The sequence below is a fragment of the Urocitellus parryii genome, chromosome 5 (assembly GCF_045843805.1).
Source record: "Urocitellus parryii isolate mUroPar1 chromosome 5, mUroPar1.hap1, whole genome shotgun sequence".
In the NCBI taxonomy this organism is placed as follows: domain Eukaryota; kingdom Metazoa; phylum Chordata; class Mammalia; order Rodentia; family Sciuridae; genus Urocitellus; species Urocitellus parryii.
In genome coordinates this window covers 151,841,571-151,868,895 of record NC_135535.1, presented here as the reverse complement: position 1 = coordinate 151,868,895, position 27,325 = coordinate 151,841,571, and the positions used below count along the sequence as shown (strand labels likewise).

Below are 27,325 nucleotides of genomic sequence, written 5' to 3'. Positions count from 1 at the left end.
TGGGACCAGCTGATCGTGGGAAACTATGTGACTACATGATTGTTTCTATGGTCTAGATCCACCTTGTTCTGAGGATAATATCGTGAATAATCTAATTTTAATTACCTGAATGCTTTGGCCCTAACTTAAAATAGAAGTTTTAGCAGTGAAGTTATGGTCAAATGAGTTTCAATAGAACTGAATTTTATGACATTAAAATCAGGGCAGTGACTGTTAGTTTCAAACCCTAATGTTTTGAGCATAATTTGATGTGGTAATTTATATGTATATATTAACTGTCACTAAAATACTGCATTATTTTGCCACAGACCTGATACATTTGGTTTTTATATTGCTTCAAATAGTAAAATCCTGGGCTGGGGGCATGACTTAGTGGTGGAGTGTTTGCCTAGTATGCTGGAGATAAGGTCCTGGGTTCAGTCCCCCATACTGCAAACAATAGCAGAATAGTAAAATTCTTGAAAAGCTGATCAGAATAAGATTACATTTAAAAAGTTAGAAAATTCATTACTAAATTTCTAGTATTTGACTATAGAACATTGTTGTCAAGGATCAGATCATACCACAGTTGTTACATAATTTCTCATAAACTACAATTTTGAATTTGTGGTTTTATATATATTTAGATCAAGAAAATTTCTCAAGTCTTTAGGACATATAAAAGAGAAAGCTGGTAACATGAATGTTAGGAGAGCATAATGTGGACCTTTTCTTTTAATCTATAATTCTAGGACGACATAGACAGCCTAAACCCAGTTCTCAGGGACAACCCGCAACTTCACGAGGAAGTGAAAGTCTGGGTAAAGGAACAAAAGGTTCAGGAGATTTTTATGCAAGGTAACTATTTTGAAATTATGCATTATTGGTGGGTGGGACTAGGCAACTTTACATATTTGTGTTTGGTTGTTCAGTTATATGCAATGTAAGTGGAAGGCCCAGTCTAATAATTTGAATTCTATATATAGTCCAAGGGAAAATAATTGCGGTATCCTAATAATTTTGATAGTTTATTATTCTACCAGTTTTTCAAATAACTTATTTGAGCTAAATTCCTGGCCTGAACTTAAAATTGCACAGGTGTTTTGTTGAATGGAAATGTTCATAGTATAAAATGCTTTAAGTGTGTGAAGGAAGCATTGTTTGCAGTAAAGGGTTACCCAGAACCAAAATTGATTTCCTTTGAAGAATGCTGTTGATAATCTGATAAAAGTAGCCTGTTTTACTGCACCTTTTTCAACAATTACCTCATTACTAGTCAGTTTTGTTGCCTTTGTTTACTAAGTTACAGGTTTATCTACAACAACATGTGACCTTCATACTAATGTTTTGTAATTCCTAGTAATTTTCCTTTATGTCAATAAAATAACATAGATATAAACTTCTTGTAAAATTGTATTGAAACTGATTATGACATGAACATATTGTAGAATGTTTAAAATAGAGTTTTGTTGTTAAATTTCCATATTTCTCTCAATCCTCATTACCCATGCCATTAAGCATTAAATGAAGTAATCTCAGTTGTGATTGTTTTGCTTTATATGGTTACATATAGCGGCAGATTGTATGTATATTAAATTTTTCTTAGTATAAATATTCATAACAAAAATCAGCTATTTTGGTTATCATCCATGTGTCAAGTCTCCCGGTCCAAACAACAACTAAACCTTGAATGATCCTGCCCAATCTATATCCCCTTTTGTTTCTATCAAATTTCAGCATCACCTTTATTTATCCTTTTTGGGGGAAGAGGTACGGGAGATTGAACTCGGGGGCACTCAACCACTGAGCCACAACCTCAGCCCGCTATTTTGTATTTTATTTAGAGACAGGGTCTCACTGGGTTGCTTAGCCCCTCATTTTTGCTGAGGCCCGCTTTGAACTCATGATCCCTCTGTCTCAGCCTCCTGAGCCGTTAGTATTACAGGCTTGCGCCACCACACCTGGCTTTTTCTATCCATTTTTGTGATAAATAAAACTGGTGATAATGCTGCACACACAAAAATTAGTGTCAGTTTTAGATTTCCATTTATGTTATAAATGTCAAATGATTTTAATAGAATTTATTAGGTCCACATGTTGTGATTGGTTGGTATGACAATCCCTATCCCCTTTTTTCTCTTTTTGCAGTTTATTTGTTGAAGAAACCAAACTAATACTTAAAAAAAAATTAACTTTTATCATATCCTGTGAGGAAAAAAGATTAAAGCGTTAATAACCGCTTTTCATTTTTTTTTCCGCTTTTCATTTTAAGCATAATTGTGTAAGGCAAATTACAAACTGTGCTTAGTGTTGGGGATAAACCAGTGTAGATGGTATGCTTATGGTAATTAAAAACTGATCATTTTGGTGTTTTTCTGTAACCATTTTCCGTATTACACAGAAAAAGCTAATCTGGAGTCTTACTCTTCCCATAGTTAGAAGACTAGAGTTTGTATAATACATTATGGATAGTGAATAGCATTTATGCATCACCTTCTTTAAATTATAGCCAGTGAATATCTCCATTTTTTTCCTAGATCAATATACATACCATTTACAAGTCACATGGATTATTATTGTTTTTGTTATGGTGGTGGTACAGGGGATCAAACACGGGCTTTTTACATACTTGTCTAGTGCTCTGCCACTGAGCTATGTCCCTAGCCCCTTTATATTTTATTTTTGAGGTAGGGTCTTAGTCCTCTAGTCTGACCTTGAACTTGTGATCCTCCTGCCTTGACCTCTTCGTTAAGGTGCAGCTACAGTTACAGAAGTGCACCACTGCACCAAGCTGTGCATTGGATGTTTTAGGTTGTTACTGACATTGCTTTTCTTTTTCTTTTTGCTTCTTTTTTAAAAAAACTGTAAATAAGTATTTAACCATTTGTTGGTATTTTGAGTGTGTTAAACATAGAACAAAGAGCTTCAGTCTAGGAATCAGAAAAAATAAGTTTCATCCCAACTTAAAAAGTTGGAAAGGATTAAATAAGCACTTGAAACTTTGAAATCATTTTGTAATTGTTAATATAGAATACTATTATCAATGTGCCATAGACTCCCCACCCTCCACAGTTCCCATTAAACTTGATAAAGTATTCAGTGATATTTTAGTGCCTGTGAACTGAAGGAATTTTCATCTTTATTATCCACTTACGTGTAATGCTTTTTGTTTTAATAAGCTTACCTGAAAATATACAGATAGATCCTTAATATTTAGTCCTTATTTTCTAAAAGTATACATACACACACGTGTGTGTGTGTGTGTGTGTGTGTGTGTAAAATTTCCTTTGAAAAAGTATGTTTAACACAAAAGTACATCTCATTTCTTTTATAACACATGTTCAGTGCTCTGTTTTTAAGTGCACTCATCAATCTTTGAGTTTTAAGACTTTCAGCAGCTTTTCCTGTCCCAGAGGAATCAAAATTTGTAGTTTATGGTAAAGTACTGGCAGCTAGATGACTCAGACTTCAAGTTCTGAGTTACCTTTTCATTTCATCCAGGTAGTCATGTGCCCAAACCTTGTTAGCAGTTTTGTAACCTTACTACAGCCCAGATTGCTGCAACTTAACATTCTGTTCTTTTACTAACTCATGGTCCTAGAAACACTCCATCTAACTTTTTAAGTATTTTATTCCATTGAGTCAGGAAGTATGTATATGTAGTAGTATATATATATATAATAACCTCAGAATGATCTGCTTATTTTTTATTTTTGAGGTGAGTTTTGCTGTTGCCCAGGCTGATCTTGAATAGCCTCAGAGCATTGGCGATTGTAGTCATGAGCCACCAAAGGATTTTATTTGTCTTCTACAACATTTTTTTAAAATTTATCTTTGGTTATATTACTCATCAGATAGATTTGTTTTCTCCTAAGAGGTAATTACTACGTAAAATGTCCGCATTTAAGTTTAAGTTGTTTATGCTTGTGTTTTTTTAAAGGCCCTTATTCTTTAAATGGATACAGAGTGAGAGTATATAGACAAGACTCTGCCACCCAGTGGTTTACCGGCATAATTACTCATCATGATCTCTTCACCCGCACCATGATCGTTATGAATGATCAGGTAAATACTTTATTTATTTTTGGTGCTGGGGATTTAACTCAGAGCCTTTCACATGTTAAGCTGAGTTATTATCCTTTCAACCTCAACTAATGTTTTTGAAAAAAACTAATTTTTGTAGTACAAATAGTCTATGCCATGTTGGGGTTGTAGCTCAGTGATAAAGCACTTGCCTAGCATGTGTGAGGTACTGGGTTCAATCCTCAGCACCATATAAATAAATTAAATAAAAGTATTGTGCCAATCTACAGCTAAATTTTTTTTTAAGAGAGAGAGGAGACAGAGAATTTTTTAATATTTATTTTTCAGTTTTCAGTGGACACAACAACTTTATTTTATCGTGGTGCTGAGGATCGAACCCAGCGCCCCGTGCATGCCAGGCAAGCGCGTTACCTCTTGAGCCACATCCCCAGCCCCTAAAAATATTTAAAAAGGGGCTGGGGATGTGGCTCAAGCGGTAGCGCACTCGCCTGGCATGCGTGAGGCCTGGTTTTGATCCTCAGCACCACATACAAAACAAAGATATTGTGTCCGCCAATAACTAAAAAACAAATATTAAAAAAATATATATATATTTTAAAAAATAGTCTGTGCCAACAGTTTGATAATAATTTTCACCTACAGAGTTTTGCTTTGTTTTCTTTCTTTCTTACTTTCTTTCTTTCTTTGCTACTGAGGATTGAACCTAGGGCCTCACCTAGAGCATACTAGGCAAATGCTCTACCACTGAGCCCTTTTTCTTTTATATTGAGGTTGTGTTAAATTGCCCAGACTGGCCTGGCAATTATAGGCATGTTCCTGCTGTGACCAGCATCTCCAATGTTACATAGAGGTCACTTTAGGTCAGAGGATAATGGTAGTGTCATATTTATTTCAATACTAATAAAATCAGAACCTGAAATAGACACATCAAGCTACTTAGTCTTTTTTTTTTTCTTTAATTTTTCATTAGCTAAAACTTTCTCTGTTTTTCTGTCTCTCTGGTATTAAAAATGCATTCTGAATGGTTTATCCCTGAGTCATATCCCCAGGCCTTGTTTTCTTTTCACTAATGAAAACTTTCAGTGCATATGTAGCTCTCTCACATCAAATTTCATTATTAGTATGCTCACTTAAGTTTTGTGACAAATGTTAAAAACACAGGTTTTTTTTTTTCCCCTTTTTGAGAAAAATGTTTATTTTTAAAGCTGTCATTTGTTTATGTGCAAAAAAACCCAGATATTTAGAAATTCCTACCCAAGTGAATTTTGGAGAATTATATGATAGAGCTCCTTTGTAAACAATTTAAATGCTTTGATTAAAATTTTGTCAATGCTAATAAATAAATTATATTATTTAGCTGCATTTTTCCTTAAAAAGATGACAAGCTTTCACCTTGATGAAGTACAAAATCACTTGAATTTTTACATTATTAATTTGTATGGTTTTTGACTTGTTCTCCTAGTTTTATTTTGTAGCTGCTTTTCAAAAATTTAATTTAAAAGATACTATCAGACTTAAGTAACCAGTTTTAGTCACCAAGGACAGAATTACTTTTAATCTTCTGTAACATTGTTTCAACTACTAGCCAAGAATTAGAAAGCAAATATTATCTATTGCAAGTATATTTTGATAAAGTTAAGAATTAATCAAGAATATAGAGTCCAGCTGGACACAGTGACACAGGCCTGTAATTCCAGCAACTCTGGAGGCTGAGGCAGGAAAGTTCAAGACCAGCCTCAGCAACTTAGCAAGGCCCTATGCAACTTGACAGCATCCTGTCTCAAAATAAAAAATAAAAAGCACTGAGGATGTGGCTTGGTGGTTAAGCACGCATGGGTCCAATCCCCCATATGATAAAAGAAAAATATAGAGCCCCATATGCAAGTGACATCACCAAAAAGAACAAGTATAAATATCCAGTTTGTCCTTTTTATTTTAAAAATAGGAAGTAGGGATCCCAAACTGATTTCTAAACATTTCTACTTAGTAAAGAAATGCTAGCACGTATTGTTTAGCTCATTGTATTTAATTTTTGTTTTTGTTTTGTGTTATGGATTAGGTACTAGAACCACAGAATGTCGATCCTTCTATGGTTCAAATGACCTTTCTAGATGATGTTGTTCACTCCTTATTAAAAGGTGAAAATATTGGCATTACATCACGACGTAGGTCTCGTGCCAATCAAAATATCAACACTGTTCACGTATGTATGTTACTAGTAATTAATTTTTATAATTTCTTTCTTTATTTAGAATTAGCTAGTTATAATCATTGTCGGTTATTTTTAGGGCCATTATACACGTGCCCAAGCAAATAGTCCCAGACCAGCAATGAACTCTCAAACTGTTGTACCAAAACAGAATACACACCAGCAACAGCAACAAAGAAATATCCGTCCAAATAAGAGGAAGGGCTCAGATAGCAGTATACCAGACGAAGAGAAGATGAAGGAGGAAAAATACGATTATATATCACGAGGAGGTAGGATCCACTTTTTTTTTTTTTCTCCTTTAGGGACTGGGAACAAATAAAAATATTTAAAATATGCTACTTAGTTTTGATTATGATTTTTCATGTCAAAAAGTAAGACTTTTTTTTTTTAACCTTACAGATAATCCTAAGGGTAAAAACAAACACTTGATGAATAAAAGAAGGAAACCTGAGGAGGATGAAAAGAAACTAAATATGAAAAGATTGCGGACTGACAATGTTTCAGACTTTTCTGAGAGCAGTGACTCAGAAAATTCCAATAAGAGAATAATTGATAATTCCTCAGAGCAGAAGTCAGAGAATGAGTTGAAAAATAAAAATACTTCCAAGATAAATGGAGAAGAAGGGAAATCCCAGAATAGTGAGAAGGTGGGAGAAGAGACACTAGTAGATATCCAGACTCCCTGGGATCAAATACATGAAGATAAAAAACATGAAGAAGCAGAGAAGCAGAAATCTGTTGATATTCAGTTTCAAGAAAAAGTTACTATCCATTCATCAGAACAGGCCACACTTGCTGAACATAATCCTAAGGATTTACTTCTTCAAGAATGCAATATGGAAAACACACATACGGTGGAATTATTACCAAAGGAAAAGTTTATATCCAGACCATCCACACCAAAATGTGTTATTGATATTACAAAAGATGCTAATTCAGAAAAAGTGGTTCAGGAAAACTCAAGTACCTTTGGCCTGCAGACACTTGAGAAAATGGATCCTAAAGTTAATGATTCAAAACATTCAATTGTAAATTCAAAATACTTGGAAACAGCAAAACAAGATTCTGACCAGAACTGGGTCAGTGATGTAATTAAAGTGGATTTAACCCAGTCAAGTGTTGTAAATGTTTCTTCAGGAAATGATCAACTGGATATGGAAAAAGAAAAAAATCAATACATCTCTTACACATCTTCTTTAAGTGCACCTTCTGTCACAGAAGATAAGGCAAATAAGCCAAGTCCACCCCCAGAGACTATAAAATCTAAACTAACTGCTTCAGTAGATACTCACAAGACAAAACCCAATTCTTCACCTGAAGTTGTTAAACCCAAAATTACCCATTCTCCTGATTCTGTAAAGTCTAAGGCTACTTATGTGAACAGTCAAGCTACTGGTGAAAGAAGACTGGCAAATGAGTTATCAAGATGCAGTTTTCATCCGGTTCCTACTCGAGGCAGTGCATTGGAAACTACAAAGAGCCCTCTTATCATTGATAAAAATGAGCATTTCACCGTTTATCGAGATCCTGCTCTTATTGGATCAGAAGCAGGAGCTAATCACATTTCACCTTTTTTAAGTCAACATCCTTTCCCTCTTCATTCCACATCCCATAGAACCTGTTTAAATCCAGGTACCCATCACCCTGCCTTAAACCCTGCATCCCATTTACTAGCTGGATCATCCAGTCAAACTCCATTACCTACAATCAACACTCATCCTCTGACTAGTGGTCCACACCATTCTGTTCATCATCCTCATTTACTTCCCACTGTGTTACCTGGAGTGCCTACTGCCTCCTTACTTGGTGGCCACCCACGCCTAGAGAGTGCTCATGCTAGCAGCTTGAGCCACTTAGCACTAGCACACCAGCAACAGCAGCAGTTGTTACAGCACCAGTCACCTCATCTTCTTGGACAAGCTCATCCTTCTGCTTCATATAATCAGCTTGGACTTTATCCAATTATTTGGCAGTATCCAAACGGAACACATGCATACTCAGGACTTGGTCTGCCTTCTCCTAAGTGGGTTCACCCAGAAAATGCAGTTAGTGCTGAAGCTTCATTAAGGAGGGTAAGTGACACTGGTTTGCTTTTATATCAGTATAAACTTATTTATTAAAAGGTACAGGTGCATTTTCAGTATCCCATTCTTTTAGGTCATGTCCAATTACAGAATGTTAGAATTTTTCAGATACTTGTTTGGATGCTTAATATCCTCAGAGCAGTAGCAGCAGAAATCTCAGAAAAGCCACTTTGTAAAAAGAGTTAGTTGAAGAAAGTAAAATTTTTTTAGATTGTGGTTTTTATTATAGATTTAAATTCATATACTTATAATTGAAAATTCTGGGTTAATAATTATGCAAAATTGTAAGGCTTTCTTTATATGTATTATCAAATTGTTCTTTTTAAAATTGTTATGTACCCCAGTTCAATGCATTATGTTAATTGTATAATATGAGCTCTGACTCCCTTTTTTCTTAAGGTTATCCAGGTCTGGAGATTTCCAGTATGTGGGAAAGTTGATGAGATTCTCCCTACCTAACAGACTATTGCTGCAGTTGGTGTAGGACTTATATTCCTTTGTGAGCTATGTGATTTCTCTAGCAAATTCATTTTACACTAAGAAATAGCTAGTAAGAATAATACCAAGCTCAGTGTTGTTTTTCAAATGGAGGAATGGGTGCCACTGTACTTGCAGGAGCTAATCTTGTCCTTTATGTGACCCAAGAGAGTCTTCAGATATTCTGCCCAAATCTGTTTTTATGCCCTTTTTTTGGGGGGGGGGGAGAAATAGTGCTAACTTGCCTGGCAAGTCATGGCCATGGGCTTGATCCCCAGCACCTTAAAAAATAAATTACTGGGGCTGGTGTTGTGGCTCAGTGGTAGAGTGCTCACCTACCACACGTGAGGCACTGGGGGTTCAATCCTCAGCACCAACCACATAAAAATGAAATAAAGATATTGTATCCACCTACAACTAAGAAATATTTTTTAAAAATAAATTAATTAACTATCTTAATGATTAGACTCAAGTACTGTTATACATCACAGCACTAGAACTTTTTCACCTCATCTTTAATTTTGATCATCACACTAAACTGGCGAGGTTTAACTTGAGATCCTCCTGCCTCAGTCTTACCTCAGCTGGGATTATAGGTTTTTGCCTCCATTCCAGCCCCCATCCCCATTCTATTTTTTTTTTTTTAAGAGAGAGAATTTTTTAATATTTATTGTTTAGTTTTCGGCTTGCCAGGCAAGCTCGCTACCGATTGAGCCACATCCCCAGCCCTCCAGCCCCATTCTTGATGGTGCCATTAATCTAGTAATAGGTGAAACATACTACAATGTGTACATGATGTAGTAAAAGAAGAATCACTATAATCATTACATTATCCTAATTTTAATTGTCAAAATTGAAAGTAGGTGTGGTAACTTAAGTGCCTAATGCATTCATTCAGACCTTCACTCTCAGTGTATCATGAATGTAGTTGCAGGTGCACAAGGATAGCCTAGATGAACATAAGAAGCCAAGAGATGCAAATAACTTTGAACCTTCTATAAGTTCCAATCTCTGGAAAATAGATTTAAGTTATTGTTAGAAATGGCTTGGAAGAATTGTTACTTGGTAGACTTTGTGACTGTCAAGCGTCCATGTTTATAAGAATATAAAATGTTTTATTAACTGATCATAAAAACATTAAACTAGCTGGGTGTGGTGGTGCATGCCAGCTATTCAGGAGGCTGAGGCAAGAGGATCCCAAGATCCAAGCAAGCCTGGGCAACTTAGGGAGAGTCCCTGTCTCTAAATAAAATGGAAAAGGGCTGGAAATGTAGTTCAGTGGTAAAATGCCCCCTGGCTTCAAGCCCTAGTACTGCTCCCCAGTCTCGTCCCCCCCACCCCCTCGAGCGCCACCAGGAGGAAAAAAAAGATTAAACTAAAAACAGGTGTATCTGACTTCCATTAATTTGTGTAAACGTATAATATGAAGGAATAAATTTAAATAACATTTTGAGCAAAAATCAAGATCTGTTATTCTGGTTTAAAAGTGAAAAACAATACAAGCACAGGCACTAGATTAGGAATCTATATTGAGTAGGGTTTTTGTTTGTTTTTTGTGGGGTATTATAGATTGAACTCAGGGGTACTCAACCACTTTTATTTAGAGAGAGTCTCACTGAGTTGCTTAGCACCTCATTTTTGCTAAGGCTGGCTTTGAACTCACCATCCTCCTATCTCAGCCTCCCAAGCTGCTGGAATTACAGGCATGCACAACTACGCTCAGCTTGAGTCTTATTTTATAGGGTAAAAACCTGTATCTTGCCTTGCCTTTATTGCACTTTAAGATCTTCATTTTTGAGGTGCTGGGGATTGAACCTAGAGATGTTCTACCACTGAGCTACATTCCCAACCTTTTTATTTTTTATTTGAAGACAGGATCTTGCTAAGTTGCTGAGGCTGGCCTCAAACTTGCAATCCTCTTGCCTCAACTTTCTGAGTCACTAGGATTTCAGGTGTGCATCACTGTACCCAGCAAGAATCTTGAATCTGTTAGAACTGAGGCCTTTTGTGTCATTATATATTGGGATGATCCTTATGTGTATAATTATGTATTTTTCTATTAGGTGACATTTGCAGCCATGGTGTATGCTTTTAGTTTCAGTAATTTTACAGCAGTATCTATTTGGCATAAACTGCTTTTGCATTATCATTTGAGTTGTTAAATTTAGCCCCTTTGTTAAAACTAAAGCAGCTTTTGTTTTTCTGGTATTTCAGTATCACTCATGGTATAGAAAAAAATCCTTAAACATGTTATTTGATATATGTCTCAACATAGAGGTCTCTGTACCACATTTTTAATTATGAGAAAGGCAGCATATTAACATAGAAAAAGTTAACATTGTTATATTTCCACACTCCAAGTTGTTGTGTTTTTTTTTGTAGTTATAAATGAACAGAATGCCTTTATTTTATTTGTTTATTTTTATGTGGTACTAAGAATCAAATCCAGTGCCTCACACATCCTAGGCAAATACTCTGCCATTGAACTACAGCCCCAGCCCCACATCTCCAAGTTTAATGGCCCAACAATGTTTATAGTTTATGGTGCAACTGAGTATACATTTAAGTCTTGAAAATACAATTGTCTGCCAATTGTAAGTAGATTGTTGTATTGAAAGAGTTAGCTTTTTTTGATGACAAAAGATGGCAAATGAATTTGGTATAATTTCTGTTTCTGGTGAAATATAAGAATAACATTCTGTTTTTGTTAATACCAACATAATCTTTGCTTGTATTTTGTTTTGTGCGGTACTGGGGATTGAACCAGCTCAAAGGCATTTTGCCACTAGTTACATTCCTACACACCTCCCCCTGCTTTTCCAATCTTTTTTCTTTCTTTCCTTCTTTTTTTTTTGCAACAGGAGCTTACTAAATTGCTAAAACTGACCTCTAACTTGTGATCCTCCTGTCTTATCCTCCTGTATCTCTGTGATCATAGGCATGTGCCGTTGTGCTTAGCTATAGTATATATATTCTTTTTATATTAAAGTCTTAGGAAATCAAGTAAATTAAGTTGAAAGCACTGATTCCCAGAGCTACTTTTAGTAAAATTAAAGTAAATTTATGGAAATTGATAATTTAATACTGATGAGTTGACTGCATACTATGGGAAATTAATCTAATTATGCTGGTTATATACTTGAATATTTCTCATCCAATTCATTTAGAATAAAAATCACAGTTTTTATAAATGTAATCCTGTTAAACTTCTGTGACACTAATTTTAACTTTTTCTAGTAACTGAAGTCCAATTTTTTGTTTTGGGTTTTTTTTTTTTTTTTTTTTTAAATAGAATTCTCCCAGTCCTTGGTTACATCAACACACCCCTGTGACCTCAGCAGATGGTATTGGATTACTCAGTCACATTCCTGTCAGACCTTCCAGTGCAGAACCTCATCGACCTCTTAAAATTACCACACATTCCAGTCCGCCATTGACAAAACCTGTAGTAGATCACCATAAAGAGTAAGTTAACTAGTGCTTAAATTTAAAACTTGTTTTTCTTAATTCGCTTCTCAGTTAATTTAAAGTTAATAAATGTTTACAACTAGACTTTGAAGAAGTATTCTGTATTGATACATTTTGTAATTGATATTAGAGTACTTGCAAAGGTGTGTTTTACTTTCATAATAGAATATATTACATAGAAACCATCTCCCCCCACTCACCAAGAAAAATTGATTACAGAAATCTTTGTGTTTTATTTATAGAGAATTGGAGAGGAAAGCTTTTATGGAACCATTACGGTCTGTTGCATCCACATCAGTAAAAAATGACCTGGATCTAAATAGGTCACAGACTGGGAAAGATTGTCACTTGCATAGGCATTTTGTGGATCCAGTATTAAATCAATCGCAGAGGCCACCCCAGGAGACTGGAGAGAGATTAAACAAATATAAGGAAGAACATCGTCGAATTCTTCAAGAAAGTATTGATGTTGCTCCCTTTACAACCAAAATTAAGGGACTTGAGGGTGAGAGAGAGAATTATTCCAGAGTAACAGCATCATCATCTAGCCCTAAAAGCCATGTCATCAAACAAGATAAAGATGTAGAACGCTCAGTATCAGAGCTTTATAAAATGAAGCACCCGGTGCCTCAAAGTTTGCCCCAAAGTAACTATTTTACTACATTGTCCAATAGTGTGGTCAATGAACCTCCAAGATCATACCCATCCAAAGAGGTTTCAAATATTTACACTGAAAAACAGAGTAATTCCCTTGCAACAGCAGCTAATCCTCAAACTCTGACTTCATTTATATCATCTCTTTCAAAGCCTCCACCTTTGATTAAACACCAACCAGAAAGTGAAAGTTTAGTAGGCAAGATACCAGAACATCTTCCCCATCAGATTACATCTCACTCAGTAACAGCTTTCAGAAATGACTGTAGAAGTCCTACCCATTTGACAGTTTCTTCTACAAATACACTCCGCAGTATGCCTGCTTTACATAGAGCACCAGTATTTCACCCACCAATTCATCACAGTTTAGAACGAAAGGAAAGCAGCTACAGTAGCCTTTCCCCTCCAACTTTAACTCCAGTGATGCCAGTAAATGCTGGCAGCAAAGTTCAGGAATCACAGAAGCCTCCGACTTTAATTCCTGAGCCAAAGGACTCTCAGGCAAATTTTAAGAGTTCTTCTGACCAGAGTTTGACAGAAATGTGGAGGGCTAATAATAACCTCAGCAAAGAGAAAGCAGAGTGGCATGTGGAGAAAAGTGGTGGAAAATCACAGGCTGCTGTGGCATCTGTCATTGTGCGTCCACCTTCTAGTACAAAAATTGATAACATGCCAGCAATGCAGTTAGCTTCCAAAGATCGAGTTAGTGAAAGATCTTCAACTGGGGCAAATAAAACAGATTGCCTCAAATCAGTAGAAGCTGGAGAGACTGGAAGAATCATTCTACCAAATGTGAGTTCAGACAGTGCTCATATGAAATCTGAAAAAACCTTCGAGACTGTCTCACAGGGCTTTGTTCCCACTTCAGTTATGTCTACTATAAATACAGTGTGTAATACCAAAACAGATGTATTCACATCTGCTCCTACTACCACCAGTGTTTCCAGCTGGGGTAGTTCAGAAATAACTTACTCTTTGTCAAATACCATTTTGGCCTCTACATCCTTAGAATGTACCTCTTCAAAAAATGTTACTCAGTCAGTGGCTCAAACACAAGAATGCAAGGTCAGCACCACAGTTCCAGTTACTCTGGCCAGTAATAAAACAGGAAGTACTGTTCAGCCCAGCTCTAGCTTCTCAGGCACAACTGATTTTATTCACTTAAAAAAGCACAAGGCAGCATTGGCTGCAGCTCAGTATAAAAGTAGTAATGTTAGTGAGACTGAACTTAATGCTGTGAAAAATCAGACAGTTTCAGCCTCCCTTCCTCTGGATAGCACTGTAATCTGTAGTACAATTAACAAAGCAAACTCTGTAGGAAATGGGCAAGCATCCCAGACAAGTCAACCGAACTACCACACTAAACTGAAAAAGGCCTGGCTTACCAGACATTCAGAAGAAGATAAAAATACTAATAAAATGGAAAATTCAGGGAATTCTGTATCAGAAATTATAAAGCCATGTTCTGTCAACTTAACAGCCTCTACATCTAATGATATACAAAATAGTGTAGATAGTAAAATCATAGTGGATAAATACGTAAGAGATGATAAAGTCAATAGGAGAAAAGCCAAAAGAACTTATGAATCTGGCTCTGAAAGTGGAGATTCAGATGAAAGTGAAAGCAAGTCAGAGCAAAGGACTAAAAGGCAACCTAAGCCAACTTATAAAAAGAAGCAAAATGATTTGCAAAAAAGAAAAGGTGAAATGGAGGAAGATTTGAAACCCAATGGAGTTCTCAGCAGGAGTGCCAAAGAAAAAAGTAAATTGAAGTTGCAGAGTAGCAGTAATAGTGGTAAGTAAAGAATTTGTTTTATCCAACTCAGGTAAAATGGACTGAATGTTCTAGCAGTATTGGTGTGGTTCTATGAAGATTAGTGAGTTGAAAGGTATTCTTTTGTCTTTATTTGCAGGTGTAGATACACACCATGTATATGTATTCACTGATAATCATTTCTATATTTTACAAGTACCCTATAAGAGGAAATAAGAGATCTATTCCTCATTTTAGGGAGACTTGAAGAAATACATTTATTTTCCCTAGCACTCATAGTAGATAATATTTGTAACCCACTTTGTAATTTAGGAGAAAGTCATAATCTTAACTATTTCTAAGAACTGTTAAAATGCAGTTATGGTAATCTTAATAAAAATTGATTCTAATGGTCATGAAGATATTTAACTATTATAATATTTAGTTGGAAAATTCTAGTTACTGTAATGCACATTACCAGAGAAAAATTTAAAAAGTAGAGTGAATATGACATATCTTCAAGTGTCAAAATTGTAAGCTTATTGGAATTACCATCCATTTAATGATGCTGTTCAAATAGTTGTTCAAGATAGAGGTACAAGATAGAGGGAGAATCTTGTGGTTTCATTTACGTATTCAAGGACTTCCATAATAAGTAGAAAGCTGCAAAATTAGAATATTTCCTTTATGGCTATAGCTGGACAAAAATAAATGATTCCAGTAATATTCAGTATAAAATGTTTCTATATGTATTTACTCTAGAAGTATTTCTCAGTTTACTTATTTCTTTGTAGGTGTGTTGCACTATGCAGAAAGCACTTAATAGTTTGATTATATTCATGTGTTCATCCACATACAATATATGAAATATCTGTGACATTGTGGACGCTCAAGAAATACTTTCACAAGCACTTGGATGCTTGAAGGCTCTTATTTGTGCCTTTTCACAGAATGAGGTTTTCCCACATGGCTGTGTGGAAATCAGAGGCAAAGTGAAGGAGAGAAAAACAGGAGGATGGAATCATAGAAAAGGACAGTCAGAAAGTGAAAGAACGAAGGACAAGCTCAACTAGAGACAGAGAGACTGGCAGACTGAAATGCAAGTATAGTCAGAAGACAGAGAGGGAGATTGACAACGAAGGATACCTGCCATTTATTTGAATTTGGGTTATATACAGTGTCACTTTTTCTTTCCCCTATGTTGTTCTTACTGCCCCTGTTGAATTCACAGTAGGCTTAGTGTGGTCAATATCTGTCTCTCTTCTATTTCACACAACATTTCCTTTGGTATTGCTTATTCGTATACTTGAGTTAAATTTACAGAAAAAAAGTTAGGAACCCTCCAGCTTTTAACACTTAGAAAACCCTTATGGGGTTAAATTTATAAAATTAACTCTAAATGAAGTGCATATTCTCTATTCATCTTGAGACTGAATGTACATGTTTTCAAGTTAAGAGTCCTAAGACAATGGCTGGCATTCGTACCTTTTTTTTCTCTAGATTGTAATGCTTAGTCAAATCTCTCATACATGGTAACTAGCATTTAATTTCAGTAAGATTGAATTTTGTACTTAAAATTAGAAATTAGTTGCCTTTTCATAACTAATTCTTACATAATTTTAGTTTATCCAGTATATCTATTTGTGTGTTTGCTTATGAGGAACTGAAGTTCAAAAGGTTCTTACTACACAAAGTAAGCACTGAATTAGGTTTTTGTTGTTGTTGACTAAGTATGTTAATCTTAAACTATTAGGTTTTAGATTTTGCCCTTAAGTTAGATATGTAGAATTAAAGGAAAAACTTATTTATTGTATAAATATTATTATAGTTAAATTCATAAAAATTATTAGCAACAGTTACCAATGGCCTGGTCTAAGAGCAAAAGTTATATCAAAAGCTCTTCATATGAATGTCTTTGTAATTCATTCATTCTTTAAAAAGAAAAAACTCAAAAGTGCCTATTCTGTGTCATAATTGAGATTTGCTTTGAAACGTCTGGTTCTTTACTGCTTAAACTGTTCACAGTGGTATGGGGATCCATACTCTGAACTGTTCTGTTACCTGAAATTAAAAGTATATTGGTTAAAATTATTTCCTAATCAAAAATAGAAACAAATTGCATTTAAATTAGTGTAATTAAAAAGTAAATAAACTATTGGAAGAAAGTGTACCAAATAAAAATTTATTAGCAGTGTGACATTTCTATTGTTCATTCTGACTTCTTAAAGCTCTTTTTTATATAGTCTATAGGGGGGTGAAAATCTGTTGTATACATAGTGGAGGAAATAGTAAACTGTTTACACAAGCCATTTGGAAACATATTTATGCCATAAGTGGTATGTATGTGTGTGTGTGTGTGTGTGTGTCTCTAGTGGATTAAGCCAAATGGCTCCTTGCCTTAAAGTAGAGACAGAAGGGGGGAAAAGGTAATTGCAAACAACCAAGCAGCAATCCTGGAATTACTGAATACAATTGGACCCAGTTTTAAATGAGCCATCCTATCATTTAAATACAGTGCTTCTGTACAAGATGGGTGAGTTTTCTGTAGTTGTACTGGAAATAGTAGGATCTCTGGACAAGAGTTCTACAAGTTTCTGCAAGAAGTATCTAGTTTCAAGAAACTCATTGTGTCTCTAATAGGTGTGAATACAAAACACAAGATTAGGAAATAGAATATATTCTGTTAATACGAAAGAAATAACAAACTATGTAAATCTAATGTCATAGGTACATAATATCACAGGATAAGTATACTTAAATGTTTGAGTTACCAGATATTGCTTTTCCCAATATAATTTGCTCTTAAATGAATATGTTTTTAAGATTTTAATAGACATGGCTGTGGTTGTGGGTCAGTGTAGAGTACTTGCCTAGCACATGTGAGGCACTGGGTTCGAGCTTCAGCACCACATAAAAAAATTATAAGTAAAATAAAGTTATTTAAAAAATTTAATAGACAATTGTAACTTAATTGTTTGGGTTTCTCGTGGTGTGAAAATTCTACCTACTCTCTAGAATTACTTCAGTCATGTTCTACTTGTTAAGCGTAAGTTAACAAAAGTGACAAGAGCAATGATGTTGACTATGGTAAATAAATTATTTTTTTCCTACAAGTAAATTCATTCATTCTTTAAAAAGAAAAAACTCAAAAGACATTTAGGTCTTTTCCTTTATGTTTCTTTTCTTTTTTTTTTTTAAAGAGAGGGAGAGAGAGAGAGACAGAATATTAATATTTATTTTTTAGTTATCAGCGGACACAACATCTTTGTTTTGTATGTGGTGCTGAGGATCGAACCCCAGGCCGCACGCATGTCAGGCGAGCACGCTACTGCTTGAGCCCTCCTTTATGTTTCTTTGGTGCCTTTTCTTTTCTCTTTCAAGAGATAGGGTCTCACTGTGTTGTCCAGGCTACCCTGACCTCTTTGGCCCAAGTAACCCTCCTTCCTTAACCTCCAACACATAGTTAGCATTGTAGGCTCAACCTACGATATCAAGAAGCTGACATGATGCATTTTTGCTTTTACCTCCATCAATTAATATGTGTAATTTTTTCTTTTACTTTCTTTAACACCCTTTTATTTTTATAAAAGGTACTGCTGCCATTAATATATTAATATCAAATGGAGTGCATTGCAATAAAGGAAAAATAATTTCTGTATAGAAGAATTTTATTTTAGATAGAGGTACATAGAATATGAATAATTCTCTTGTTTGCTGTGAATGTTGCATATGAATTGTTAATAATGCATAAAGTGTTCAGTCAATTCACTCAGCTCTGCATTTCCAGCATAACAAAGGGTTCATTAGGTTAGTAGAATCTGTTAACAAGTAAACAAATGCTGCTGTGGGCTTTTCAGTCATTAATTATACCTGGAAATCTAAGTCCTGGCTTTTTGTCTCTAGTGTTAATATGTCATTGTTGTATATTTGTCTTCAACTTCATCTCGAGGAATGCACCTTTCTATAAAACAATCTTGTTAATCATTTCCTACTGATTTTACAGCTGGCATCCCTCGTTCAGTATTAAAAGATTGGCGAAAAGTCAAGAAGCTGAAGCAAACTGGGGAATCCTTTTTACAGGATGACTCCTGCTGTGAGATAGGGCCTAATTTACAAAAGTGCCGAGAATGTAGACTTATTCGCAGTAAAAAAGGAGAAGAACCAACTCACTCACCAGTATTTTGTAGATTTTACTACTTTAGACGGTAAGTAAAAATATGAACTTGGGAAAATATTTAGTGGGTATTGGAAATTATTCTATTATATCTTTTTTGTGCAAATTTTTGACAATAGTTTACTAACTTAAATATATATTCATAGTGTTACTTGTGTTCTGTGACTTCTGTTTTTTGAGAGATTTATTCTTAATGAGAATACTTTGGCCAAAACAATGTAGTGTTTATATCTATACTTTAACCAATAAACATAAACAGTTGATTAATCTAGGTAAAAAATCTAGGCAGTTAAACTCAACTCACTGTGTTATATCAGAATAGCATACTTAATATTAAACATAGAGTAAACATTTGTAGCTGTAAAAATTAGTTTATAAAAATAATGAGAATTTGTTAATACCATGTCATTTCACAGATTTTGTAATATAATAACTACATAAAATTTTACTAACCTATATACTAATTTAATATTACTAAATACTTTAAAATTGAAACCTTATGAATATACTTGTTAAGAGTTGAATACTCTAAGTAGCTAGGTTACCCACCTAATAGAGACTCGTTAATGTCTTACATTCTTAGAATCAAGTCATTCCAGTTTTAATAACATCTCTGTCCCTTAGTTCCTGTGTGGCTTTATTAACTTCAGTAGGACTAAAACTAAGCCCATCTTATTTGAAAATGTGACTGAAAGCAGTACCTACTTTTCAGTGGCTCAGTGAAGGTTAAATGAGATAGAGTACTGTGCAGAGTTCTTGATGTGGACCATGCACACATGAAATGTTCTATTGCAAACCATGGTTGTTATTCTGCTTTCTTGTAAGAAGTTAGAGATAATCTACTGTGATAAATGTACTATGCTGGTGGCCCAGGAGAGAACCTAAAACTATGCATTGGTAGGAACAAACCATCTTCTATTTCTTCTTTATTTCATACTCTTTGTAACTAACAATCCTCAAGAGGGATTTGTTGCAGAATGTAGTACCATGGAAGTACAAAAAAAAAAAAAAAAAAGCACAGATGAAATTAGAAGGAAAATAGTTTCAGGTAAAAGAATATTTAGGAACAGTTTGAAGAATTGTTTAAGTGAAGATAATTACTTAATGTTGAAATAAGATGAGTATGATGAAGGGAAATTTTTGGTTTAAAAGGGAAAGTGTAAAAGTAAGAGAAGTAAGAATTTAAAAAAGACCATTTTGTATGTTGTCATTTTGAAAAATACAGGATGACTTACAATGAATTTCAAATATCCTCTTAGAGAATAAATAGACTAAATACTCAAAAGTTGGGAAAAACTGCCAGCCAATAAAAGAATGGCAATTTTGTCTTTCATTTATTCTCAAGTTCTCTTCAAATAGTTACTTTTGTCAGAAGCTAAGAGCAATTAGATCCATTAATTGGGTTAATTAATTGTCATTTTAATGGAAGTATATGTAAATTTGGAATTTCTTATTATCCTCCCAATAAAAATCCTAAGGTAATGTAGGCCATTTTTAACATTAGCAATTCCTGATTGAGGTTAGATGTAAAATAACAGCATTGCTCCAAGTAACTCTGGTCCTACATTTTTACTCCTGTTACTCATCAAACACTTCAGTGTAGTTTCTAATAGTTTTCATTTGATTGGAGTTAAGTATAAACGGTGGGAATAATCTTATTTCTTGAAATAACCAAAAATTGGTGCTGTTTACCATTGCCGTTTATATGATACCTGTGAGATTTATTTAAATTGAGTAATAATTAAAGCATTATGAAGAAATACCCTATTTTTCTGTTTTTAAATTAGAAATATAATTTGTGTTTATAATATAATATGAACCTAAAAATTAATTATAATCCTAACCTTGTACTTGGTATCTAATGCTTTTGTGTTTCATTGTTTCAGATTGTCATTTAGTAAAAATGGAGTGGTTAGAATAGATGGTTTCTCTTCTCCTGACCAATATGATGATGAAGCTATGAGTTTATGGACACATGAAAATTATGAAGATGATGAATTAGACATAGAAACTTCTAAATATATCTTGGAAATAATAGGTGATAAGTTCTGTCAATTAGTAACATCTGAAAAAACAGCTTTGTCTTGGGTGAAAAAGGATGGTAAGGAAGTTAAATATAACCTACACTATACAAATTTCATTTTAATAATATATTTTTGAATTCTGTTTAATCTGTGTAAGAAGTCCTTCATCTTATCTCATCTTATTGATTTTTAATTATAATGGCATCTTTCATGTACTTAAGGTTACAGTTTTCTTTTGTTGTTATTGTTGTTTTGTACCAGGAATTGAACCCAGGGGCACTTAACCACTGAGCAACATCTCCAGCCCTTTTTATTTTTTAATTTGAAACAGGGTCTCAATAAGCTGCTGAGGCTGGCTCTGAGCTTGCAATCCTCCTGCCTTAGCCTCCTGAGCTGCTGGGATTAAAGGCATGTTCCACCACACTCGGGAGATTACAGATATTTTCTTTTGAAATTGAATCAATTGACCAGTTATGAAATCATAATAACATTTTCTTATTTCTGCCATTATATCATAAATTAATGTTATAAAATTACTTTGGATACAAAATTTGTGAAATTTTGTATTTTGTTATATAAGAATGTAATTCATGCCAGAGATTTATATTTGAATCTCAACTTTATTCTTGTTTAACTTGTGACCTACGGCAAATACCTCTAAATATCAGTCTGTAAAATGGAAAAGATAATTACCTCATGGATTTATTTACAAAGTAGTACCCTAATTATGTTTACTTAGACATAAAGTTTAAGTGCTTTAAATGTTAGCTTCTTTTCTTTTCCATAAAATTGGTGGTTTGTCTCCTGGGGACATATGTCAATAACTGGGGACATTATTAGTTACATAACTAGAGGAGGAAGTAAGGAAATGCTGCTGGTAGCTAATAGGGAAGGCCACAAATTCCATTAAACATCCTTGCCCAGGATAACCCCCCACAAGAAGAATTATTCGGGCTAAAAGGTCAACCCTTCATTGTAGACAAGCCATTTTTAGTTGCATTTACTTTTTTTTTTTCCAGTTTTCTGAGGAGAAGTGCTAATTAATCATCTAAGGAGATCTACAATTAGTCTTTAATTAATATAGCCCTAAAAATTCTCAGTTTTGCTTTATGTTTCTATTTTTGCTGTATTTAAGCCAAAGATGCATTGAAAAGAGCATGTATACCTTAAAATTTCTGTATTTCAGCCAAAATTGCCTGGAAAAGAGCAGTACGAGGAGTCCGTGAGATGTGTGATGCATGTGAAGCGACCCTGTTTAACATTCATTGGGTCTGCCAAAAATGTGGGTTTGTGGTCTGTTTGGATTGTTACAAGGCAAAGGAGAGAAAAAGTTCTAGAGGTTGGTTCATAATAATATAAATTTAAATATTCTTTATTATTTTCTTTGGGATCCTTTATCTGGAAAATTAGATGTGTGTTTTTCCTGTCTTTATTATGCATATATTACACTAATGTGCAACATATTCACAAAAAAGAAATATGTTTTTTAATAGGAGGAATAACCACAGTTTATTAATGGCTGAGTTTTCTAGCATTAAGCTTCCTCTACATCTTTTAGCCTGATCCGATAGTTCCTAATCGTAGACCAAACTTAGATTAAATCTTGTTGCTTTCAGATTCCAATGTATAGAAGTCAGAAATCCTAGAATCTGTTAATTAAAATCATTCACATAAGGGACAGTTGAATACTTATTAGCATAAATATTCAGCAAAGGACTTTATCTGTTTTTTCAAGTACCAAGGATTTTGAAGCTTGTCATTGAAGTTTCATGTACAACTATCAAATTTATATTTGTAAAATCATGAGTAGTATATAACCAAAGTATGTCATCTTACAGATAAAGAATTATATGCTTGGATGAAGTGTGTGAAAGGACAACCTCATGATCACAAACATTTAATGCCAACTCAAATTATACCTGGTTCTGGTAAGTGTAAATGTATATTATTTACCTGGTATAATAGCTATTGATTGTTCTACATTAAAAGAACACTAAAAGAAATATCTAGGAGTATAATAGAATGAAGAGGTAAGATTTAACTAATCTTGAATTATCTTACCCAAAGTTAGGAAATCCTTTAGGATTATCTTTCCTTAGGAAGATAAGCCCAGCTCCAGTGATGAAAGCCATAGCATAACCATTTTAGAAGAGGAAAATAGAATATAATGAAAAAGCCTTTGGATTCGTAGTGAAAGCTTTCTAAGATTTTTGAACATACTGCATTTTTAAAAAATACAGGTAAGTGAGAAAATAATAAATAGAGAATATAAACTTGGGTAAATGATTAATTCTATGATACTTGGAAGGGATGGCAAGGAGAAAAGAAATGGAAGAGAATTAAAAGATCACAAGAAAACCTCCATTGTTTCTAAATTATAAAATATAGTAAGAAAAGAAATGTATAGTCTTAACAACTAGTAGTAATTTTTTTTATTAACTACCATTTTATTTTGTAGTGTTGACAGATCTTCTAGATGCCATGCACATTCTTAGGGAAAAATATGGTATTAAATCCCATTGTCACTGTATTAACAAACAGAATTTACAAGTTGGAAGTTTTCCTACCATGAATGGTGTATCTCAAGTGAGTAAAAATCGCTATTCATATAAAATGCATGGTTAAATAAAATAACTTTATTTGAAATTCAGTGTAGGACTTACTTTGTGGATTATGTTTTCTATGTTACTATGTAAATTTCTTCTGACTGCTACTTTTTAACTCTCAATAAATGAAGAAATGGTGTTTAAAAATTTAATTGTTCTACCCTTGTAGGTTTTACAGAATGTTCTTAATCACAGTAATAAAATTTCTCTGTGCATGCCTGAGTCCCAGCAGCAGAATACCCCTGAGAAGTCTGAGAGTAATGGCAACCGCAGTCCAGGGAGTGATGTAAGCACAGATAGCAAGTTAACTCCTCCAGAATCCCAGTCACCACTGCACTGGTTAGCAGATCTTGCAGAGCAAAAAGCCAGAGAGGAAAAAAAAGGTAAACATAACCAATTATCTTAAGTACACATTGGAGGATTATACTGTTAAAAGAATTTACTTTGGTCTTTTGCTGAAATTTTGACAAGTTCAGTGAAACATTCGTCTTATTCAGAGTCTTGCCTTCCTAAGATTGCATCAAAATTAGTTATAGAATCACATATGGATTAGCTTATCAGTAAAACCACTAGAGTACTAGATATCTAACTTACCTTATATTTTTCACTTGTTTTAGCTGTAAGATTTTTCATTTGTCACAGGTACAAACTCAGCTGTGTGTTTAAGATACTGAGGTGAGCCTTTTCATATTCAAATGGTTTAACTACTCTTAAAAGATCTAACTCATCCTCTAGTTTGTATTCAAGGGAATAAAACTCTACTACTACAAGTTTTGCCTCCTGCTACAAAATGCAGGTTGACAGATTTATCTGTACTTTAGTATCAAGCTTTTGTTAAAATTTTATGAAATGTTTTATTTCAGAAAACAAAGATTTTTCCCTTGAAAATCAAATTAAAGAAGAGAGAGAACAAGATGATTCTGATTCTCCAAATGGCAGAACATCCCCTCCTATGTCCCAGAATAATGAACAGGGCTCAACCTTACGGGATTTACTGACTACAACAGCTGGCAAACTACGTGTGGGCTCCACAGATGCCGGCATTGCCTTTGCACCAGTGTATTCAACAGGAGCTCCAGTGAGTGTGATGACAGATTTTATAGGGGGATGGAATGTGTGGTATTAGGGTTTAGCCTAAAGTTAGGGAAGTGCTTTAGATGATTTTGGAATCTTGATGCCTGGCTATGAACTACCCAATAAAATGCAAATGAAATCTTATTCCAAATGGCGAGGCATGTTCATTTGCATCCTAACTTCAAAGCTGTATTTTCCATCTTTTCCTAAGTGAAAGGTTGAAGGAGAGGGTTATTTGAGAACAGGAAAACCATTAGATAATCCCTTCAGAATATGAAAACTACATGGGGAGAGGGGATTTAGAAGTGAATGGTTTATGTTACTTAAAATACTTAGAAATCAAATTTTGATCTAAATATTCATCAGGGACAGAAGGAAAATATAGTAATTACTTAAATAGATAAATGTTGTAATGGCTTTTAAAAGTATATGGAGCATTCTACCCACCTTACTCCGTCTCTGGCTTAAAGTAATGTAAAAGGAAGGCTGTGCTTTTAGGTTTTGAAGGCCTGGGTAGTTTCTCAATCAATCAAACTTCTGGCCCCCATCTGTCAGAAAAAGTACATGGACTACATCCCACTGATACAACTGTATATTCTTGAATGCAGGAATGCTGTTTGTGTTGATTCCTACTCCAGTATATCAGTAAAGTCAGTTTAAAGTACAGTATGTGGGAGGAAAATTACATATTTTCTCTCGATGAAAATTTTTTTCAGTAGTTTATTTTTTTCCTAAATAGAGTGGCAAAACTGGACGGACTATGCCTAACATTCTGGATGACATAATTGCTTCCGTTGTTGAAAACAAAATTCCACCAAATAAAACCTCCAAGATAAATATAAAACCAGACCTTAAGGAAGAGCCTAAAGAAAGAGGAAAGTCTGTCGTGAATGAAAATAATAAGTTGTACAGTGATATACCACATTCTTGGATCTGTGAAAAGCATATTTTGTGGCTTAAGGATTACAAGAATAGTAATAATTGGAAACTTTTCAAAGAGTGTTGGAAACGGGGACAGGTGAGTATTTTTTGGATGATGGAGTATACTTTTCATTCATGGACCTGAAGTTGATTAAGCAGACAAAATGTTTCCCTCCTTAGGGACAGAAATAGAGGAGGGGAAAAAATAATACTGAATGTATTTGGAAGACAATAAGATATTAAAAACACCAACAGGATTACAAGAACAATTATTTCTTAACTCCTATATTTTTTGGCCAGATTTACATGAATTAACAGAAACTTCTGGTTATTTGATATAAATTTTGTTGTTATTGTTGTTAACTGGGAATTTAACCCAGGGGCACTTAACCACTTAGCAACATTCCCAGCCCTTTTTAATTTTTTTTTTTTTTTTTTTTTAATTTTGACACAGTTCTCACTAAGTTGTTTAGGGCCTCAATGAGTTGCTGAGGCTGTCCTCAAATTTGCCATCCTCCTGTCTTTGCAGAGTTACTAGGATTAAGTCTTATTCCAGTGCACACAACATCGTTTACGTGTATGTGTGTGTGTGTGGGTCTATGAGTGAACATACATTTAATAAAGCCTTGTATTTACAAAGCTCGGTCCTTTTTTAGATTTGCATTTTTATCCAGTTAGCACATTCATGTATATTATTACAATGTTACTTTTAGAAACATTTTTCTTGAACAAATGAAAAATTACCCATGGAATATTTGTTTATAAATTATTTCATCAAAAAATTTTTTTCCCAACATAGGGTGTTGCACATGCTAAACATACACTGTTTTGTTTGTTTTATTCACCCCACTGAGCCACATTCCCCAGCCCTGTTTTATATTTTATTTAGAAATAGGGTTTCACTAAGTTGCTTAGCACCTCCCTCTTGCCAAGTCTGGCTTTGAACTTTCGATCCTCCTGCCTCAGCCTCCAGCCACTGGCATTATAGGAGTGCACCTCCTCCTTCTTATGCATAAGCATAACACTCTGTTAACACTGAGGTACAGGGTTTTTCCAGTCCTGAATGATAAGTTCCATTATTTCAGTCTGTCCAAATAATACTTTCTAATGACCTAAGCTTTAATATGTTTAATATGTATTTCAGCAGTTTACTACATCAATAAGAAATTATGAACAAATTTAAGTATTTGCATGACATTATTAATTATTTTTTTGGCTTTGAATTATTTTAATATACCAATTAGCTTATCTCTCTCTTTTTGTGTGTGTAACATTTTTTATGATCAACTTTTCCCAAGCTGCTGATTACCATAAGAAATAAGTCTGGATTATTATTGGATAGACATTAGAAATTAATGTGAATTGTTAGTAATTTTCTAAAAGCTATTTTAAGAGTTATATGTGTTATTAGCCAACTAATAATGTGTAATGGAGCATTCAACTAAGTGGTCTGGTTAACCAGACTTTAGGGTATTTTTCTGGGTTTGTTTGTTTTGCTTTGTATATCATTTGTGCCTAAAAATTCTAGCTCATTTTTTTTCCTTTTTTTTTTTTTTTTTTTGCACCAGGGATTGACCCAGAGGTGCTTAACCTCCAAGCCACATCCCCAGCCCTTTTTTTATATAAACTCAGGGCCTCATGAAATTGCTGAGGCTGACCCTAACTCATGATCCTGCCTCAGTCTCCTAAACTGCTAGAATTACAGGTGTGCCCCACCATTCCCAGCTTCTAGTCATATGTGCTCTACCAGTGAGCTACATCTCCTGCCCTTATTTATATTTTGAGATAGAATCTCACTAAGTTGTGCAGGCTGATCCTTCTGCCTCAAACTCCAAAGTCACTAGGATTATAGGTG

General features: G+C 34.4%; 1 protein-coding gene across 2 annotated transcripts in view; it reads left to right on the top strand.

Moving 5' to 3' along the window:
• Jmjd1c (jumonji domain containing 1C) overlaps nucleotides 1-27,325 on the top strand; it is a 238,628-nt gene that overhangs the window by 189,446 nt on the left and 21,857 nt on the right. Inside the window, exons 5-19 of one of the 2 annotated variants that reach the window (XM_077798229.1) lie at nucleotides 732-837; nucleotides 3,920-4,044; nucleotides 6,083-6,226; nucleotides 6,312-6,504; nucleotides 6,635-8,307; nucleotides 12,089-12,261; nucleotides 12,507-14,713; nucleotides 18,675-18,876; nucleotides 20,732-20,946; nucleotides 22,056-22,208; nucleotides 22,708-22,797; nucleotides 23,328-23,455; nucleotides 23,645-23,858; nucleotides 24,339-24,553; nucleotides 25,289-25,567. In XM_077798229.1, coding sequence (XP_077654355.1) covers nucleotides 732-837; nucleotides 3,920-4,044; nucleotides 6,083-6,226; nucleotides 6,312-6,504; nucleotides 6,635-8,307; nucleotides 12,089-12,261; nucleotides 12,507-14,713; nucleotides 18,675-18,876; nucleotides 20,732-20,946; nucleotides 22,056-22,208; nucleotides 22,708-22,797; nucleotides 23,328-23,455; nucleotides 23,645-23,858; nucleotides 24,339-24,553; nucleotides 25,289-25,567 — 6,117 coding nt within the window. The remainder of the gene's footprint in view (nucleotides 1-731; nucleotides 838-3,919; nucleotides 4,045-6,082; nucleotides 6,227-6,311; nucleotides 6,505-6,634; nucleotides 8,308-12,088; nucleotides 12,262-12,506; nucleotides 14,714-18,674; nucleotides 18,877-20,731; nucleotides 20,947-22,055; nucleotides 22,209-22,707; nucleotides 22,798-23,327; nucleotides 23,456-23,644; nucleotides 23,859-24,338; nucleotides 24,554-25,288; nucleotides 25,568-27,325) is intronic. The other variant, XM_077798230.1, reaches the window with a different exon arrangement.